This window comes from Ambystoma mexicanum, chromosome 1q, assembly GCF_040938575.1.
Source record: "Ambystoma mexicanum isolate Mex_15411 chromosome 1q, UKY_AmexF1_1, whole genome shotgun sequence".
Classification (NCBI taxonomy): domain Eukaryota; kingdom Metazoa; phylum Chordata; class Amphibia; order Caudata; family Ambystomatidae; genus Ambystoma; species Ambystoma mexicanum.
The window spans coordinates 20992270-21013746 of NC_090922.1; the positions used below are offsets into that span (position 1 = coordinate 20992270).

Consider the following 21477-nt stretch of genomic DNA (forward strand, 5'->3'; position numbering starts at 1 on the left):
GTATTAAAAACCTATGCTTAACTAGATCTAGACAGAATTGACTTTGCCGCCATTTTGGAAAACATCTACCATTGTTATTCCGACTCTTGCTCTCTGTTCAGAAATGATTAACCATGTTTTCAGCTGTCAGAACAGACTGACCTTTGAGCCTATGTCAACACTAGAGCTGCCAAGAGTAGACTATTTGTTCTGTGCAAAGAGACCTTGTAGTCAGAATGAACTCTCATTCAAAGTGTTATCTATGTCTACAGACTCATCCTCCCTCAAACAGTGACATACAATGCAAAGTAACTAATGCTGTGAGTTTTGGAAGAAATCCTTTGTGCATCTCTTGGAACAGGACTTATCCTTAAGCTCAAGAAACAAGGAAAGAACTACACAGCTGAATACAACAAAGTTTGCCAGTATGTTTAAGGAACCTTGGAGCCACAGTGAACCTCAATTCAAAGTGTTGTCTGCATCAATAGCATCAGCCATATACAAACATCAGAACTGAATGGTAGACAAACTAAACCTATGTGCTTTAGCAATAAACTATTGAATTTGTTTCTTGAAACTAGGATCAACCTAAGCTCGAGAACCAACATCACCATTGAATCTTCAAGGATAGGACAACATGTCAAAAGTGTATACTAATATTGTTATATTTGTTATGTGAACTGGATACAAACCCAAATGTGTAACTTATTAGTTTGGAGAAGGGCCAGGTTATGGCCACGACTGTGTATAAATATTGCATGCTTTGTGATGACCAGTACTCACTCCCCTCACAGTGTCTGCTGGTACACACTGCGAGGCGCTTGAGAGCCAGATAGCTGCTTTGATATTTGAATATGTACAGAATAAAGTTATATTCATAACTTTGACTTCGTGACTGGCGGATTCAATTTTTGGTGGTACTAAGCCTTGATATTCTTTGCTGATCTATCAGTTATAAAGATCGGACCCATTCAGATAATTTAATCAGCTGTAACCCCGAGAACCATCCAGGCAGTTTAGTTGAAGTTTGTACCAGTCGCTTTTCTTATTTTGTCCCACACAGAGCAGATTACTTAATCAAGTTAAACCTACTGTCTCACTATTGTCTGGTTATTGGATCCCTGACAGGGATGTCACACAATATAGATAAAATTGAGGATGGGCGTCTTCAGTAAATACATTTGCTAATGCTATGATGATGGGCAAGGCTTGGGCAAGAGTGAAAATGGCAAACAGTAATATGTTTTATCATCTAACTACTACCTTTCACCGGGCTACACTTGTGCGGCAGCCCTATGGATTGAATGAAGAGGAAGGCACTACAGTGCAATTGTACAATGGAACACTAGAAGGCATGAATGATTTGGGGGTGTAGTCGAGAGCAAACAATCTTCTGGTTTTGGCTGGATGATGAGTTCTGACCCTGCTCTATCACCTTCATTGGTCATGTGGGTCAAAAGAGGAGTTCAGTTGTGCATTACATTTTTTATGAGTTTGCTGATAAGTGTCAGATCAGGTGTGTCCTCTTGTCCACTGGGAACATCTGAGCCACCAGGCACAAGAGATTGTGGGGTGTTCTGGCGGCAGGAAGGCGAGTGATCTTCTGAGGCCGGATGGGGCTTTATCGAGCACCTTCTCCAGCACCTGTGTGTGTTGGCCGAAGAAGGATGTCAGTGGCACACCTTCAATTTATATTGTGGGGAGACCATTGATTTGTCCTGAATATAAAGTTACATTATTCACCTGATACATATTGTTTAATAATGCAAGTTGGGTAAAACAGCCAGACAAATAATTGGCCAGTTATATTCAATACAATTCACTTTTATTTAATCATTAGCACAATAATGTATTTTTTTATTCGGGTTGCATGGAAAAAGCAAAGCATAGGTATCTCACTTAGCTTAGACAGTTTTAGTTTTTTTAATTCATTTCACTTTTTTTATAAAGAGACTTTCGCAAACATGAACTTTGATGGAAGAGTTACAATACAAATATCAGTGCAAATAAGTCACCAACAATACTTCACATTTACCCCCACATGTATAGTCCTCAAATACCTCTCCTGACCTCAGTCTGCATTCATGTGAGCATGAGTTGTTTATTTGCTGAGTTTGGTTTAATTTCGTTTTTGGCATATGGTTTACACATTTGCAATTCAATGGGCTATAGGTGTGCCCGTTTTGATGTCATTTTAAGAATTTGAAAAGGGAACAGCTAACTATGACCTACCCTTCATGTTTGGAAAAGGGGGTTTGCACCTGAAAGTTGTTAAAGGTGAAACAGAGCATTACAATCCTGAAATTATTCCGTTTGTTCTAGACTGCTTAATTTGTTGATCACAGTAGGGTGCTTTAAATGATCTTGTGATACGAGAGAAGAAATCAGGTAATTGTAGGACTCATTTTTGGACAGGCACCGTATGTCGGGACCCGGACATTGATTTCCAACTGTCTGCATTCTAGGACTTGTAGCAGTTGTTTATTACCTGGAACCAAATGCATTACACTGCCAGGTTACCCATGTTTGTAAAGGAAAAGGCAGGGGAAGGAACTCTTGCCCTCAAACTACCAGTGGTAGAGTTCTCATTCAGGACAAAAATTAGAGCATGGCCTGGTGCGCCTAGCACATAATAAAGAAAAATCACGTTTTATTGGTACAGAAAATGAAACTAGCATGGAATTGGTAGCCAGTAGAGAACAAAAAGAAACCTTTATAAAAAAAAAAATTAAATAAAAGGGAAAATCCTGAAACATATTAGCGGTTTTGTCAGCACATGAATTAGTGAGCTACAGGCTCAGCAAACAAGCAAGGGGAAATTGGATCAGGCATCTTTCATTTTAAAGACAGGCCGCCTACACAATGGACGAGCAGTGGACCCGACTTGATCTTGGCTTTTGTGCCTTTCATTCTGAGAAACACCTGTTTATATTTCAAAGTGGTATCTGTCTCCTGTTAGGGGTGCATATAAACTCCTTGCTCCTTATGCCTGCACCAGGGTGGCTTTATGTTTTCCAGAAGAATGGAACTTCTTAGACCAGTGGGTAGCTTCCCAGGAGGGTGACAAGCTCTGAGTGCTTGGCCTATTGTGAATTAGGGAAATGGATGGACTGAGATGATCATAACCCACTTTCAAAGATTGCAATTAGCGAAGGAAACACAGCAGGTGTGCAGGACCTCCATGTTTGGGATAAAAGAGAAATGTACTGTTGACAACCACAGGATCCGATGCATTTAGAGGGCAGGGGCTTGTTTTTACAATTGCCGTGTCTCGCGTGTTGTCGTCTCCAGAGTTACTGAGATTTTCTGTAGATGATCGATGGAAGAGGGCACTTACTTACTCCAAATCACATGGGCAGATTGTGCTGTAACAATATTTAGATTACCATATAGACTTTTCGGCTGTCATCCGCTACCACCATAGAGTTTTTCTTTTAGCTTTTCTTTTTTATGCATATGGGTGAATACATGTTCGACAAAGAGCTAGTCTCGACAGCACAACCTCATATTAATGAACAGATATACCATATAGTGTCAGATAATGATGCTGACCCGGTGCAGGGAATTTAAATAATAAGAAACCAGTGAACATGGGTAACTTTACCGAAACATGGCCTTCCAGTTAAGAGAGCGCATGGATCATAAGGGCCTTACTGCCTAGCCTGTAGTGATTCTTACAACCTTAACTATTTGAATTGCCTCATTGCAAGTGGAAATATGCCTTATAAGTTGCTGTATAAACATTGAGGACGCCCAGAACTTTCAAGATTTACCTTTAATTGACTTTTATTTTAACAATGTAAGTCAGGGGTATCTAAATCCGTGCTTCAAAAACCACAACCCCACCTAGCTTTCAGTATAATCAAGGACAATTTAAATTATTCCCACCGGTTTTCATAAGTATTTTTTGTGGCATCCCCTCATGTGAAAACATGGAGGGGATTTGACGCTGGCGTTCTGGACTTTGAGTGTGCATCTATCAGTCAAGTCCTAGGAATATCGAAAGAACATGGCCAGTGGCACTAGTTTAAAGGGCCTCATGATAGAGGTCTATTGAATGTGGTGTCTTGTCTTTCTGTTACAATGCCAAACGAAACATCAACTTTGAAATGTGAGTATTCATTTTCTGAAACAGATTGACAATGCCGGCTGTGGAAACCTTGGGGAGGTGCAACGGTCAGTAAAGCCAACCCATTTAACACCAATGTTTCTCACTTCAACACAATACAGCATCAATCAAGGGTTACCTTCATGTGGGAGCTATCATTGAAATGTGACCATCCAGTATGGATGCAGAGATGAGTTGTCCAGATGCTTATACATAAGGCAGATTCAAGAGTGCACGTTGGGGACCAGAGATGATAATTTAATATGAGCAGGTCCTAAGGCAGGTTACAATACAACTGATGGGTATGTGGTGAATGAGGACCACGTGGTACTGGGATGCATTTTCTTCAAATCCTGGCAGTCCTCAGTGATTGATCACTAACATGGTACAAACAAACGTCAGGGTAATCAATGTAATCTTTACCAAAATCCCATCCATCTAAAATACATTCGTTTTTAAATATATAATTTTCTTTTTTTAATACTTAGAAAATAGTTTTCCATCGAATAGACTGTGAATTGAAAATAGAAACAACACAATCCTCCATCACAATTCCTGCTTTTGCATGGTAATAAATTAACACTAAACAGCAATAGGAAACACTCAATAATATATTTAATATACATATATTAATATATATGTACACGTACGTACAGACACACACACAGACACAGTTAACACGGTCAGGTCATTGAGGGGTCTTAGAGGGAGATGAGAAAATTGTAAAGTTGGAAGGAGAAGTGAAAATCAAAGACGCATAGGATGCTTGCGATTCCAGAGAGCGCAAAAAAACAAAAAAAAATGGTCAGTAAGCTGCAGCGTCAAATTTGCTATGCTATCTAAAGGAGTGGGCTTTTCCGAAATCGCCTTAATATTGTGATTGTGCACATCCATGTAATGCATTCGAATGAAGATGGTGTTTGCCCTACACGCTTTGGCTGCGGGATTCGTAGTATGTCCTACGTGTTAAGAGATAAAAGTGATCTGTTGTAGATCTATTATATCTGCTAATTGGAATAACAATGAACCGGTAAAACAGCTTTCAGTTATGAGACTTGCAATATTTGACGTCTACATGTCGTGGGTAAAATGTATTTATTCAGAAACCAAGCTCACTGTGCTTAGAGAGGCTCGGCTTTACCTCACTGATGATGCCCAACAAGGCTGAAACACGTGTATGGGGTTGCTGTTGGTACTCTTGTTCAGAGAGGAATTGCCATAGCATTTCGGTGCTGGACTGCCCATGTGGGTGGGACAAAGACTGATATGCAAATGGATATTTCCCATCTGAGAAAGGTACAGTGAGCAAAAAGCAGATGGCTGCGAACTCTCAATGTGGTTAACAACCACTGAACAGGTTATCATGCCTTGTTCTTCCGAGAGAGGGGCGCCTGCTACCTTTGTTGAATTCTGAAACCATCATCAGACATTTTTCCACTTAAAATCTATTTCACAGCCATGTGCCTCCCTGAAGATGGGTGATTGTGGTAGATGAATTTGCAACAATCCCAGCAAAAATATAGTATTATAGGGGTTGCTATTATTTAAGTCAATCATACTCCTTTTGTTGGCATTAGTTGGATGAAAGTCTGAGTAATGCTTGCCAGGATTTGAGACGGATATATTATATTTTACATGCACACCACCCCTCCACCCCCCACCCAACTGTGCTTTCTTCAGGCAATATTGTGCAAAATTCATTATGCCACCAATGTGCAATGATACGTCTGGGGGAACGGGGCTCGCGGCACGAGGGTATGGCTCTTTAGGAAGTATTATAATTGCACAAATGAGTAGAAAGGCCTACTCAAAAAACCATACCTTGTATTTTCCAAGCGATGTTGGGCTGCACTGACTGTTAAACTTCTAACGTAATGTTCATATACTCTTCTGATCACCGTTCCACACCTGCCTCTTAGTTTCACTTCTTCCAGGCCCTTGTTTCATCCTCATACATGTGGTCATGAATCACTTAAATGATAAATGGGTTTCTCCATCGTCCTTTTGTGATCTATCCCGATCCATGAATGGTGGTGTGGGTGCCCTTCCAATTCTAGGGATATTCCTGACGGTCTCATTCACTGGATTTTGCTTTTCATCCTATGTCAAATTCAGGAAGGGTCTAGAAGATTGATGTAGATGGCTCTTTGTTATGAGAGGCACTTTAAGTTGACTTATGTTTATAAACTGCTTTTCCTCAAAAAAGGTCTTTGCCATTGGCTGGTTCCTCCGACTCATTTACTGGGAATTGTATGATCTAATTTTGAAGGCCAGCTGTCAGGCATTGTGAAGTGGATTGGGAGTGCACGTGCATGCACTCCCAATCCACACAAATGTTCAAAGATATCTGCAAGAACAGGTTATAGTGTTCAGTTAGATATTCGCAAAACAGTGTTACGTTAAGGCTTGTCAAATTAAGAGAAACCAAAGCACAGAAAATCAGGTGTGGTGTGATAGAGAAAAGTACAAGAAAATGTAAGAACAAGTGCTAGTGCAAAATGAGTATTCCTAGAACAAATCGAGAAATGTTTTATGCATTGGCTGTGCAACTTCCATTCATTTGTAGCTACAAAAATTGTGTTCATGTTGTTCACATTTATTTAGTATAGATGTCCCAAGCTTAATTTGTATTTAAGAGCTGCAATAGGACGAAGAAAACATTTCAAATGTTTGCATCGCTAATACGATGCCTAGCCTTAAGAAACACATGCAATTTATCTTATTCAAAAACTGGATAGTAGACTTAAGAATATATATTTGGAAAAATATGCCATTATGTCATAATGTTGCTCTTTATACTACCAACTCACACCATGTGATGTTATACGAATATTCTTAGTTCTGTTTCAGGAAGATACTTGGTTGAGGTTATCAGGTCAAGGCCTACCTACAGGTTAATTACTTGTAGCGTTCTGTTTTTCATGTTTGTTGTCTGGTTAAACTTTAAGCCCACCCTGTCACCACTTATGCCACTTTCAGTGTCCAGGTTTTCAATGGCTGACCACTTGTTCAGATTCCTGGCATTTTTGCCTTGTCAGTAAATTAATTCCTCTGCCACCTACATGCGCCTTCCTTGTGACCCACCTTCTGCAACCCTACATCTGGATCTAGCTACCTCCCATATCCCCTGTCATTTGGAATCCAACCAAAAGCATATATTTTCAGTCTTTCATTCTCATGCTCTTGGTTATGACCTCTTTCCTGATAGTTATACATTTGTTCAAACCAACAACATCCTCCATAGAGAAATCATAACTATATCTTAAATATATGTATTTAGAATTGAATAGGATGAAGATCAAACAGGTAATTAAATACACATTTCTTGACCAACCATGAATAACAAATTGATAACAAAGGCACAACAACAATTTTAAGATGAGGAAGCAGAACTATCAAGTATTCTAAACTCAGGAGATCCGAATAGTTTCTTTAATGTGGACATATTGTGAATCCTTGTTTCAAGGCCTGCTCCCTTATGTACATAACTGTGCTACTATGGATGGCTAGTCTTCCTCAATGTGTCACTATTGCACTCTTGTAGACAGTAACAGAAGAGTGCAAGTTGTCAGCTAAGTCCAAAATCTGAACAAATGTGGTCCTTGTTGTAGGAGACAGCCTTCCACAACGGTTTTTGAGCATGGACTTTCCATGTGGTGCTCTGTTCCTGGCCATCCGCAGACACGCCGATGCTTGGACTCCCCCTAGCGATACACAGCCCCATTGATGTTTGCAGAAATGCCAAGTGTCTTATCTTCATTATCTGGCATTGCCGCTAGCTCACACATTCTTTCTTAATGTTCTGCCACACTAGGTAGCAGGTGAGCGTCATCTCACCTCCCCGAGATTTCTCTCTTAATGGTATCTTTTTAGGCAGGTAGTTGTGTAGAGGATTCAATGTATGAGACTGTGTTAAACTACTGGTTTGTGTACAGCCTGAATGTTGTAGGCACATGCTTACTGTATGCAGTCTTCTTTAGAAATGTAGTTTTACAATGTCCTAAGATAAGCATAGGGATTCCATTACTACTTCATGATCCTGGCCAGCCTGGAGTTCAGCGAGTAATCGTTTTCAGAAGCAATGTGGAAATAGCTGCTTTGAGCCTCACCAACAGGATGGAAATAAACTGTGCCTTCATGTAGCAAATATCTCTATGCTAGTGGCGGAAAAGTAGTGGAGGTGAAAGGTATTTATCAATTTGCCTAAGTGATTGAAAATAATTGTACTGGCCATGCTGAAGGGGACATTGTGGCTTCCAAGGTGAACCTACTGTATGTGTATAGACTATGTTGTCCTGATATCACCACCTCAATTAGTCCTGGACCAATAAACTCAATACTGTAGGGAAATGGCGTGCACTCATTTCAACAGTGCACTCATTTCAACGGTGCCACACATTTCAACATACGGTGTGCACCAGTTTCAGGTGATGCTAGTATAGCAGCATGTGCCGTGTGTGTGATCTAGTATGTTAAATACTAATGTGCAGCATTGAGGGTAAAACAAGGGGGGGTGATAGTAGCAATAGGAATTGAAATGGGGTAATTTTGAATGTAGGGGTTCTGCATGCATTAACATATTAACATTACAGCATGTGCATGGATATCTTTGCTTGTTTAAAATAGCTTTGTTTGTGAGGGTTAGATTCAGAAAATAAAAGCAGAAAAGCAGAAAATTAAAGGGTGAACAGACTGCTGTGCGTGGTGTAACAAGAAGACAAGCCTTGGAAATAAACACAGGTATTGTTCACTCATAAGCGCAGGAAGAGGATGGAATGTTTCATTTTCTTACAAGCACAGGAAGAGATGGTCGAATGGGCGTGCAGGTTGCCAAAAGCGAGAGGGGGTGAGATGGGTGCCAGAAGGCTATGGAATATTCCCAAAGGCCCTGTCACTTGTATCTGGGGAGTGACACAGGGGCTGGAGTGAAGGACATGACATGACATTGCCTGAAAGGTGGATAGAAATATGCAGAATCTCTATGTGCTGGGCTGGACTCCCAGAAAGGCTTAAAATGGACTGCGAGCTGGGAGGCAGGACTTCTTGCAGGACTGTTTGCCCGGCTTTTTGCTTGGGCTTTCGTTTGCAGCTGTGGTGTCCAAGCATAAAGCCATTTTGCCAAGCCTTGGTGGTCCTTGAAGGCTTCTGTGAGGGGAGCTGTTATCTGTGTGCCTGGCAGCACTACAAGGCAGTGTGAGCTGAGATCACAAGTCAGAAAGGCCTGAGGCTGCTGCGAGCAGGTTCAGAGACAGGCGCTGAAATTGCAGACAGGCTGGAGGAGATGGGGGTAGCAAAGGGTTTCAAGTGAAGTTAAAGTGAGTATCAATAGGGATCATTGAAACTGAATTTCTTGCAAGCTGTGATTTGGCCAAGTCAAACTGACCATGAAGACAACTTCCTCTTTCTCCATGGTTCCCAGAGACCAAGGAAGTTGCCTGAATCAAATTTGATTATGGGAATATTTCTGCTATGCAATTGAGTACAGTATCTCTAAACTCAGACTAACCCGATCTTAGTTAAGGGGCGAGGGGGTAAATGAGGGTTGATGGAACCCAATCAGCCAATTTGTAAGGAGTGACTTTTTTGGAGACAGCTATGCTTATGCCTCTTAGGATGTATCTAGATCACATTTCCTCTATCGGGTGCCCAGTAATGTGCTATTGTTGGCACCAAACTGATAACATACAATTGTATAAAAAAAATGTATATGGGTGGTTATTTATATAAAAATCATTTTGTAGGCACATTATTTACTAGCCATAGAACTAAACGTCTAGGGAACATTTTGCAGTGGTGTTATTTAATTACCATTGACTTGGGTAAGAAAAAGGGGAGAAATACACAGCCTGTATCCATCCAACCTTTTCCGGAATGGCACTTATTCACCTCAATGTTATGTTTGGAGCTCAGTTGATAAATTACCTGGTGTAGTCTTGACCAATGTTGTTCACTAATTGGGCCACGCCATCACTGGTGAGCTAGCTCAGTATTTCAAATGAAGGCATGAGAGATTGTCAACTTAGCTCTTTATTGTTCCTAAATCATTAACATGAGAACCATTTTTATTGGGTAGTAATATATGTTTCTCACTTTTGCAAAGTGTCTAAATACTGAAGGGAGTGTTTGGTGCCATATGAGTACTGCTATTGTTAGCTCTGATTTACAGCTTCATTGTGACAAAATGGGAAGGTGATGAAGGCATATTTTAAATGACGCACAGGCAACATCTGCTTCTCATGTGTAAGTGGAAGCACAGAATCCCAATTGGCAAAAAATCCTACTCCTGCATCACTTGGCAATGCATCTGCAGCAAAGTATTCTAGTTCTGTTTGTGCTGTTGCTGCCCAAAATTAGAGATTTCCATCAGTACTAAAGAGAATTACAAGCCAGTGAAATATGTACTCCATGACTGCACTGCTACTTCACAAATGTGTAGGAGATGCTGAGCAGTGGCCGGATGCCCGTGTCAAAACAGGAGACCCAGGTTCAGATTCTCCACAAGTGTAAATTGCAAAATCCTTGGCGGATGAAACTCTCCCTATCGGCCCAGAAAGTTGGGAGGGCAGAGCAACAGGCTAAACATCAGTAAGAAGCACTATGCAAAGCATGCCCATTAAACACAAGCCCAGAATATATCACGCACAAGTACATCAAACTTTAAGAGGATTTTTTCAGTTAAGTGAACATGTAGCAGAATGTGCAATTTACTAAAAAGTAATTCCACTACCATAAAAAGTCGTTCTTCCTACTTGCATACCTTAACGTTTCATCAAAAGAGACAACATACTCAATTCAACACAGAATGTTCCTTCTTGCACGAGCCAACATATCACGCAAGTAGGAAAAACCAATGCATTTTGCGTTAGGGGAGATTTCGAAAGTGAATGCATGTAAACATCAAGCACTTCAGGCATGCACTTTACCGTAATGCAAACTCTACCTTTAAGAGTAGGCTACAGGCGTGTCGCGTGCATTCCTGAGCATAAATCCAATTCACAGTGGAATCTGCTCCGGAATACCCCTCCCCACCGGCTTAGTGGTAGACTCGCTCTTTACCTGTTCGAACGTGGCAAAGCCAGGAAAACAGGACAGATAGCCTGGGGTATTTTCTTTCCCCTGCCTTCTCCACAGGGACCTGCATAGGCACACATGCACAACATAACTCAGGGGCGTAAGCCATAAATAGGCATTTCAGGTAAAGGAGCCCTTCCACGCCAGTCACATGAAGTGCTTCTGCTGAATTCACATGTCTGGATGGCTGTTTACATATGCTGCACCCAGCCTTCTGCCCACGTAAATGATGCATATCAGTTCAAGTGCATGATTTGGGCGCGTATCTAACACTTACATATGCATAGGGGCCAGGTTTGGTAGCACATTCACTGTGCGAGGAATACAGGAACAAAGCACATATTGAATCTAAGGACCTGTTAGGAGGACCTTACCTACACATGTCTTGCTTTGGCTGTAATATTCATTCCACATGCTTCTTGCTTTATCATCTAACTAACCAAGGGGTCGTTTTCCGCTTTGTGGTCATCCCAATTAATCATCTTAAGTGGGGAGGCCCACAGAGAATTGTGCCTCGGAGTCAGACATTAACAGGCAATAGTAGCTTTTCACTGTGATAAATATATATATAGTTATGCAAACAAGACCGATTTAACACAATTTAACAGTGATAAAGGCACAAAGCAAGCTTCAGATAACCTGTCTCCCAAAGTACTCCGGAGTCCAAAGTGCTGCTAGTCGTCTCCTATGAAATTTGACTGATGTAATTGAATTCTCCCATCATACATTTAATGTGAGCCAGTGATATAATGGGAAACGTAGTTGAAATTGAACTGAAATGTTAAATGTTGGAGAAGATGGCATAGCAGAAAGGTGCCACACACACGCACTTTTGACAAACCTTAATGAAGAAAGAGTAAGGCATTAATTAAAAAGAAAAGATGGCCCAATTACAGGCAAAGTTCAGATGGCAAAAAAGTTAACTACGTTCTCACTCCCAACTCTCTGAATGAACCACAGCAAACTATTTTTCCAGTGTGGCCCTGTCCGTTTTTGGTGGAAGCAAAAAGAAGGACAAAAGTACACATGCTAACACCATCCCATTTGTCACAGATGCCATGTCCTTCTGTTGTCAGTGGCTCGTCCACGTCCAGCCACTGACAACACTAATTGCAGGAGGGCAAACCGTTTCTACATAGCTGGGTTTGAAAGTCGGCAGAGATCTTTTACGGTGTGCCAGTTTATATCCTGGATATTTTTCAGTCCATTAAAAAAATGTATTGCAATGGTTATTAAAACTACCAACACTAATGAATTTAAATAAATATATGTTTCATAGCGAATGGACTGCTCACTCGCACAACTGGCTTTCTAGATACTAACTCGATCCTGAGCATATTTTTCATTATATCCCTCCCACTGAGTAACCACTTTACACCAATTGCTTTTTTGACTTTTGTCCTGGTGTACAAACTATTAAATAACTTTTTTTTGTATCTACGGTAAAGGTAGGGAAAAGATCATTAGCCAGCGACTATCACCACCTCAAAAATGTTCTTCCATGAATACCCAAATAAGACCATAACCCGAAATAAGGCTGCTTCTGCTGCTTAATCTTTAAGACTACCATATTTCATATGTGTTTTTTGATATGGCATGAGCTGGTTCTCCACACAGGATGCCAGTCGTTCTGCTTTGGCATTCTTTGCCTACCTGGGCCCATGACTGCTCCGACAGCACACTATCCTGGAAAATGGGGATTGATTTGCTCAGAATACCGTAAATGTGTGAATGGAGAAAGCAGTAAACCCACAGCAATAAATGAAAGTTGCCCAACACCCATCCATGGAGAAGTCCAAAAGGGTGGAGCTAAACCAACTCAGAAATCAACCAAGCAATGTCTACCAAATTCAATTGATACTTATAAATGGAAATAGCCTATGGAGCTAGTCTGATCACACTCACTGCAGTCTGTTTTGAATTTGGTTGACCACAGATACAGGTTGCACGGTTGATCAACACCCCAAAGGGTTTCCCATTTACCTTCAGTGTCCCTATATTTGACCATTTGTCTTTGACTTGGATGTCAATCTTACCAGCATGTCCGTGTTTCATTATGGGCCGCGGTCATTAACGCCCATCGTTAGTGATTGAGAAACCAGCACAAACTTCTTTCAACTGTGTCGTCCGTTATGCAAACATGTCTCCCTGCTACGGCAATGAGCAAACCTCATGAGATACAGAAACCTGCTGCTTTGCTGGAAAGAAGTGGGCGACCATTGCAGATTTCTGCTCCGGATCAGACTCCAGTCAGTTTTTGCACCAGCTTTTTACAAGGGACATAAAATTATCTGCAAATGAGTGGTTTAGGGGAAGTGGTAATAAGGTGTAGTTGGGAAGCATGGCCCATTTGACACCACTGGGCTAGAGAAAGAAACATTTCAGGCACAGCTCGTTAAGAGTGCTCAGCCTTGTAAAATATGTAAGCCTTTGTACAGCACAATTATGCTTCACCTTTAACAACTGAGCTCGTGGTGTACCCTTTGCCAGGTTTCCCATTGGAATGCGGATGTTGTCAACCTCCGTTTCACAGAATGTTTCATAAAGTGCAATAAACCACATCTAATGCGATTCCTGTTTTTATTGACCCTCCACCGCTTCACTACGATTCCCTGTGTTCCAATGTCCCCTAGAAACTTGGGTGCAAATGTGTCTCAATTTCAATCATTAGAACACTTTTACATCCACAAATGGTTGTGCTTTTACCCGCCCTCTGCCTCTGATCAGTTTTCGTGTGCCCGTTGATCGTAGATGACTTGCAGCAGAAGCCTGGCAGAATTAGAGGAAAGAATCTATCCAAGCATGTCTAATGTGGTCCACTTCATTCGGAATTTCATTCCATTATTCTTCAGGAAACATCATCTGAGCCGCAACTAGCTTCACAATACTCAGTTGAGGATCTCTGAGGCACTGAACATCAGCAAAACTGTGTTCACATGTGGCACTCCTATGAGTGTGCCATCTCACCTTCCTAGATTGCTCAGCCTCAATTCACAAGCACGGAAAATAGATATTCTGACAGCCGCAGGATACATATTCTGTTGGAGTGGAGTCTTGGTCTCCCACAGTCATCATAGGACACATGTCCTCTCCTGACACACAAGAAAAGCACAGCCTGACCCGCGCAGTTATTAAAAGCATGCCCAGATTGCTCTCTCCACTGCAACATATTATACACACACGTTAAGACAAGCCTGGCACCATTTAATTTCCTACAGAGAAACTAAGGACAACACAACTAGGACAATTCAGTCTTACAAGTCACCAGCACAATCCTTCAACTCTTACACTTCAAGCGTAAAGACAAACTATTTAATCTACAGTAAAGTAGACTTCCTTCACTCATGAATTACACAACAAGGGCGCCGAGATCTATGAATTCCTCGACAACACAAACACAACGATCAGGGGCTAAAATTCTTCTACGAAGAAATGGGGCAGAGCATAGAAAGCCAGTAATTTCTTGCACAATAACATGGATCTGGCTAATTTGTTAGAAATGTTCTAAATGCACAGTTTGCATCTAGAAAATAAGGTCGAGAAAATGGGATGATTGCCAAAGAAGGACACAACAATACAAAGTAAAATGGTACTGAAGGAGTGGGAGTGTGTTCATGTGCAATGTTGTTCGGTCCGCCTTGGCGATAGAAAGCATAGCTTTATCACATATGAATGAGATATGCCCCCCTCTTAGCTAGAAAGTAAGAGGGCATGTGTGTTCTTATACCTAAATGCTATTGGTTACTTTCTATATAAGGGTACAGTTCTCAATATCTCGCATGTGTTCTAGCTCTACCATTTAATATTGCCTTGGTATCAGAGGGCCTCATTACGACCCTGGTGGTAGCCCTGCCAGTAAAAACGGCACAGCTGCCGCAAGGGTCGTTTTTTTCCCAGCGCCTGGCAATGGGGAATTACCGAGGCATTACAGCCCTGGTGGTCCGGGTAATTCCTCATAGCCAGGCGCAGGGAAAAATGACTCCCCATTTCCATTCGAGTCCGATAGGACTGAATGGGAATGGGGAGGACGGATGCACCGGCACTGTTAATAACGGTGCATCCGTCAAGGTCGGCAAGAGGGTGCCTTTCGACCTGCCGCAGAACTCGGAGTATGCCGGTCCGGTAACAACGGTGCCAGTAGCTTACCGGCACCGTTGTTACCGGACCGGCATACTCATAATGAGACCCAATGTGTTTGTGATCCTTTTTTCCTGTAGCTACAGTCCGGCACCTAAAAGCACTGCTGGCATCATTTGAAATATAGCGCCTATGGTCGCAACACTTTTTTGTAGAAAACATAATCTTGGGGCATATGTGGTGCTTGTTGGGAGAAGGCTGCAGGTGCTCGTTTGAGCAAAAAAAGTAATCTTTAACACTTTGTGTTTAACAGTCATTAATGCCCTGTTCTGATTCTTGCAAATGCCTTATCCCCCAACTATCTCATGTAAACACTCCTGAGTTATCTTGTTTTCAGTGAGTTTAAAGTGGCCCCCCAAAATACAGTTGCAACGTTCAGGCATGAGATCTTGGGGACCCTTGGCATTAGAAACATGCACCGTTATAACTCAGGCTTTTGAGCAGCCACTGTTTAAGGTTTTTATGGAGGTGTATATGGCCATAGAACCCAGGAATTTGTATGAAAATGTTTGTATCGCCTGTTTGACTAAAATGGTCTTTGTTCCCTTTGAACATGTCAGTGACGCCACTTAGAAATACAGACACTTGTGCAGGCTCACAAACTAAAAAAGCCACAGTCTACTGCTGTTGGGGTGCGATTGGGTGGAGGATTAAGGGAAGGGGGGGGAAACAAGTTTAATTTCCATTTGCATAGAAATATCCAAACTACATGTAACACAATGAGTAAGTAGCCACATATCACACAGGATTTGTCCAAAATGAATACTTAAAACACACGGCCACAGTGCACGTGCGCAGGAAAAGTTGAACAAACTGCAGAAAATTGAGCACACTCATTTGGGGTTAAGACATTTGTTAGTGGTCATTATAAACACTGCACTCCCGGATCCTATGGCACTCCTTTCTTGGCTTGTTCCTCCATTCCAAAATAGGTTGTGCAGGTCCAATGGGAGGAAGGGGGAGCAAGGAGGTCAAGGAACTGGAGAAGATGATGTCGGTTCAGGTTGCACAACCATTGTTTGGCCTTTATTCTCCTCAAGCTTTCTTTGGAGGTGGAGCCAGCTTGATGATTTCATCTTCTGAGGGCTGTCGTATAACATCTGTGTGATATCAAACAGAGAAGGGATTTCATTAATATATATGTACACACCCAAACAACAATATTACTATACAATTTTGATTCTGATTTTACCCTATTGCTTGTTAGAAGTGTGAAAATGCTTAGCAGTATTGGCTAACCAATCGGTTTTCTTACAATTGTACTTCCGAGAAGTTTCTATTTAGTAATATATGGGTCTGGAACTTAATTACTAGTAAGTTAATTGGCCAAACATACAAAGTGTACAGTCAGAGCTTCAGGTTACTTTTTGAAAGAGTATGACATTCCAAGAGTATTCATTTGTAATTTATTCTAAAATATTGTAAAAAACATTCATGCTTCTAATTGTGGGAGAGACAAAAAGTGGCAATAAATTGTAGGCGACAGTTGCACAGAAAGAGACTATTGGATGTTGTGTATAAATAGAGCATCAGTAATATGCTGCAGTGTAAAAGTGTAAAAGCTGCAAATCGTCACAACATTGCTCCGCCACATGCACACGTGAAAGAAAAAACTGTCAATTAGAAGGATTTAGAATGAATATGGCCTATACCACCCCCATGATTAAGTACATACCAGCAGTGACACCTCTTCCTCTACAACAAAGAAAAAATTAAGTGAGGTTCAATAAAGGGAAACATGTGACAGTCGCCTTCAAGAGAGAGAAGATCTCAGTTCAGTCAGAGCCAGGAGTTTTCTCCTTCAGAAATGGGATTGCCAATGACAGAAGAACTGATCAAGTTTAAAAGAAGAGTGATGAAACTTAAAAGACAAAAATGAGACTAGCCAGGAAATCTCCTAGACGCGACACCCAAAATGAAGTTGATTGATAGACCGAAAAACTATTGATAGCTCCATCATCTCCAGATGATACTCTATACTGCAATCCAAATAAAGGCAGTAACATAGAACATGACTAGTGTGGGGAGGTCCTTGTTCCATTTTTGATTTTGGACCAAACCACCTGAACTTGATTTTTTGAGGAGGATGTCCACATGGTGTTGGCTGAAGGTGAAGTTCATGAAACCAATGAGCTGAAAAAGATGCATTCCAAACTGTCCACTAGTTCACACTTTCGCTGTTAGTTGGAAGTTAAAGATGAGGGTTTTCATACCTATCCAAGTTCAGGGATAATGTACCTTGTTGGCTCTCACAGATGTAGGGTCTCGGGTACTAGACATTGAAGTGGTGAAAACATTTTATTTCTCTCAACACCCTCCTTGTTAAACTGCATTGGACAAGCTTGATCGAATGACGTTTAAATGATTGTAAGATGACAGAAGCTGAAGTTACTGAATTAGAAATAAACTATGGTGACACAGACTCACACATCGTGTGATAGTCTTGGCTCCTGAGGGGACACCTTTCTTACTGATGAAAGATTTATTTGAAGGCTTTTGCGTGTACCCGGGCTTCTGGACCCAAACTCACTGCCAGATCAAATTAAAAAGGAGAGCAAATGATGTCAGTCTGAATGGCACTTGCCACTTGATCTAACAGCATACAGAGTAGAAATTCATTTCTGAAATACTCAGGCCCCACACAACACCATCATAGCTGTGTAGGAGCAGGATGATCATGAAAGGACTCCCACAGAACTTTAAAAATAAACTTTCCACCAAACAGTGAGTGCTACATTGAGGTTGTATCCATGGTGATCTCCAGCGAGATTCAAGCTCAACCAATTGGTAATTCAGGGAATAGAATAATCAGTCCAGCTTCTATACAAAAAGGAGGAGAGCTGGTATTCCTTCCCATTCGAACTAATGGTGGTAAGGCTCCAGCTCTCTGAAAAGTCTCTTACTCAAGAAAGAGGTTTCGTTTCATCAGTGAAGAGTCGCATGGGGAATCACAAAAAGATCAGAAATTTCCCACATTTAATATGCTAAATAAATGAGAGAATGTTCTTGAAACTATGGATTCTAAATACTTAGATACAAGCAGGTGTGTATATAAGTAACATCACAAATGGATGATTCAGGAGGGTCTTGAATGCCTTGACTCACTTGAAACCAGTTTGAAACATTAAAATCCAAAGCAGCAGCTAATATGTCACTACTGAGACGCCCTGCTTGCAATGATGTAGCTACAAACACAAGAGAAGTAAGCAGTGTTGAAAATACTTGACCAGAGAACTCACATAATACCACAGTAATGAGGCAGGAAACATCAAGAAAGAGAACAACTAAACAATGTCAGCAGATAAGGAACCACATTGCATCACTCGAAAGTCACTTTGTGAAATTTAAGAGTTCAATGCAAAGCTAGAGAAACTACAGGATTGACATATGCAATCAGGAAATTGACAAAAAGCTGCAAATGAGAAATGGCAAGCAAAGACAAATGACCTCAGCCTGGAATTAAATAAACTGTGAGATGAGTCAAAAAGAACAAGAGACAAACGGGAGCAATTTCAACACACTATGGAGGAGCCTTGCAGTAGGCTGCATGGCAATAACTAGCTTAAAAGTATGCCTGGGTCAGACAACCCTCTATCACCTTTGGGAACAGCCCAACCACGAGAGGAGAGATGATGTGGGAAGAATATACTTCACACACAAGAACACTGAACCCTAGTTTAGGCGCACATCTGCACCATCACTAGAACAGGGGCGGGCTACCTCGGAATACACTCGATTCACTGCAACAGGCACCTACACTGCAGGCAAAGTGGAGGGTGTTCACCTTACAGGGTCCAACAGACCAATAGGACTCAATGAGTCTCTCTAGAGGTGGACAGAGTCGGACAGTGCTTGCGCCCTTCCACACGTTTAGAAGTGTTCATTGGCCAGTTATGGATTCATTTATGGCCATGGATTCATTTATGCAGTTGATTCCAGGGTAGTATGTCTTGTCGGGTCTTGAGAAAATCATATCTCCAAGGAACCTTTGCAGAATGCTATTTCAGTGAATTCCACCAAATGTTCAAGTTTTTTTCTTCATATTTATGCTTCAGCCACCAAGTGACTCTCTGTTGCGCTTAGAACAGCCTTCTACCTGCAGACACAGAGGGGCCAAAAACTACATCCGCAAGGCATTCTGGATATGCGTAGCAGTGGGGGCAGCAGACATCTCCTCAGCCCATTGGAAGTGCCGAAGAGTGCTATCTCACATCGAGGGGCATACTCGGAAGGCAAAATAAATAATGGAGCCTTGCTGAAGACAATTACTTGTTATGAAAAAGCCAGCCGGCTTAAGACCACCCCGAAATGCATTCAAGACAGGCTTTCAAAGCATGAAAACACTGTAAAGTATCTTCAGGCACGCACTAATGGCATTAGTCTTTGCTTCAAAGAGATATCACATGTTTTATTTTACAGAAATTCATAAACCAAATCGATCAGCCTACGAAGAGTTCAGCATGAGGAGTCACTGACATTAGATTTCCCTCCCTAAATACCTCCTCTTCTGGCTCCAACTCTCTGCAGATCAAACCATTCTCCAGCCAGAGAGTGGGAGGTAGATCCCTTTCCTTGGCTGGCTCCTCCCTTGAACAGTCTCCCTCCCTCCTCAGACTAGAGACGGATCTTCTTACGTTCCAGAAACATTTGAAGACTTTCCTTTTCTTGTCTTCCCTCCCTCATCCCCTCCTATGCTAGCTCTCCATCTGCCCCTGCGACTGAGGCCTGGTCCCTTCAGAGTCATACAGGGGCCAGAAAAATCCCCTACTATTCCCTCCAGCATCCCTTCTCAGCACTTGCCCTCAAGCCCTCTTTCCCAGGATAGCCCAACTGATCCTCCCTGTCCACTGCACTCTTCCTCCCTTTCCCCCCTCTCCCCTGGCACTTGCAATCTTGGCAAGCCCAGCACTTGCCCGGCACCCTCCCTCGTGGGCACCTCACTCCTGAACCTCCCTCTACCCCTCTCCCCTTGCACTTACCACCTTTTCATGCACTTGCACATTAGGATTGTCACAATGCCAATATAACCATTTTTGTTATTTTACTTTTTGATTCCCATGTGCTCCCTCTTGTCTTGTGGCGCCTGGAAACACCTGTGTATAGGCACCATAAAAAAGTCCAATGAATCAATAAATAAAATAAAATAAATAGATTCACAGCATCCGTCAGCTGCCTTCAATTAGCTAAGGTTAAAGATCACCAAAGATAAGCACAACCAGGACATTTGACTGGGAATAGTACATGGAGAAAGAATATTTTAGACAAAGTGTTGTTTCTCCCCTTTTTTTGTTAAGTGCACATCAAATAAACCAATGCATGTTTACATGAACACAAGTCTCACATGAGTACAAACTAAATTTAGTGGTGCACTGCCACGGAAAATACGATTGACCTCATATTAGTCCAGTTTGTAGATAAAAATATCTGAGGTCAGATTTATACATTTTCATGTTGAAAATGGTTTTAAAATGCAACAACTTGTAGAATTGTCAAAAATCATAAAAATTCCACCATGTTACATATCAAACTGTTCACCTCAGCATGCAGAAACTAGAAATATACGTTTTATCAAGAAAGTACTGATGAATAAAAACAAATGAGCTTCTTTTCAGAAAGAGAAGCAGTCCCCTCTTTTTGGCTGGGTGGCTGGGAAACCACACCTCTATGCTAAGAGTAGGGTTGGGTTAAGGACTATAATAATAGCATAAGCAGAGGACGGAGAGAAAGAAGAAGAGGAGTCTGGATTCTGGAACAATGAGTGACAAAGATAAAGAAGGAGAGCAAATTGGACATTGGAGAATTTACCCAGAGGGAACATTGGTCCATTAAAAGAGGGAAGCCAAAGCAGCTCATAGATGGATGCCCAGTTTGCGCAAGATAATTGCCTTCCAAGCCAGCCCCCTGACGTAAGGGTTTGCTGACAAATGATGCCTGCCTGACTAGGTTCCTGGGTGATAATCCCAAAATTAGTAGTTGCATCTTAAAAGGTAAATCAAAAGAAAACCCTACTCATTCCCTAAAAGGGTCCACTGTTATTGGGGTAATATCTGGGAAGGGATAGGGATTGGGAATGCAGAGGGGGGGGAGGTGCAATTTGAAATTAGGGGCAGAGGTGCAAAGATCCTAATTAATTGTTTCCTCATTTATGTATCCAATATATCAGGAGTGGTTTCTTTTAGGCC

At 41.6% G+C, this 21477-nt stretch overlaps 1 protein-coding gene across 3 annotated transcripts in view; it reads right to left on the reverse strand.

Annotated features, from left to right (window-relative positions):
- Positions 1-1782: 1782 nt before the first annotated feature.
- PEA15 (proliferation and apoptosis adaptor protein 15) overlaps positions 1783-21477 on the reverse strand; it is a 645553-nt gene continuing 625858 nt past the window's right edge. For all 3 annotated transcript variants that reach the window (XM_069635435.1, XM_069635434.1, XM_069635436.1), the window contains one exon: positions 1783-16395. In XM_069635435.1, the coding sequence (XP_069491536.1) occupies positions 16331-16395 (65 nt within the window). In that variant the 3' untranslated portion in view covers positions 1783-16330. The remainder of the gene's footprint in view (positions 16396-21477) is intronic.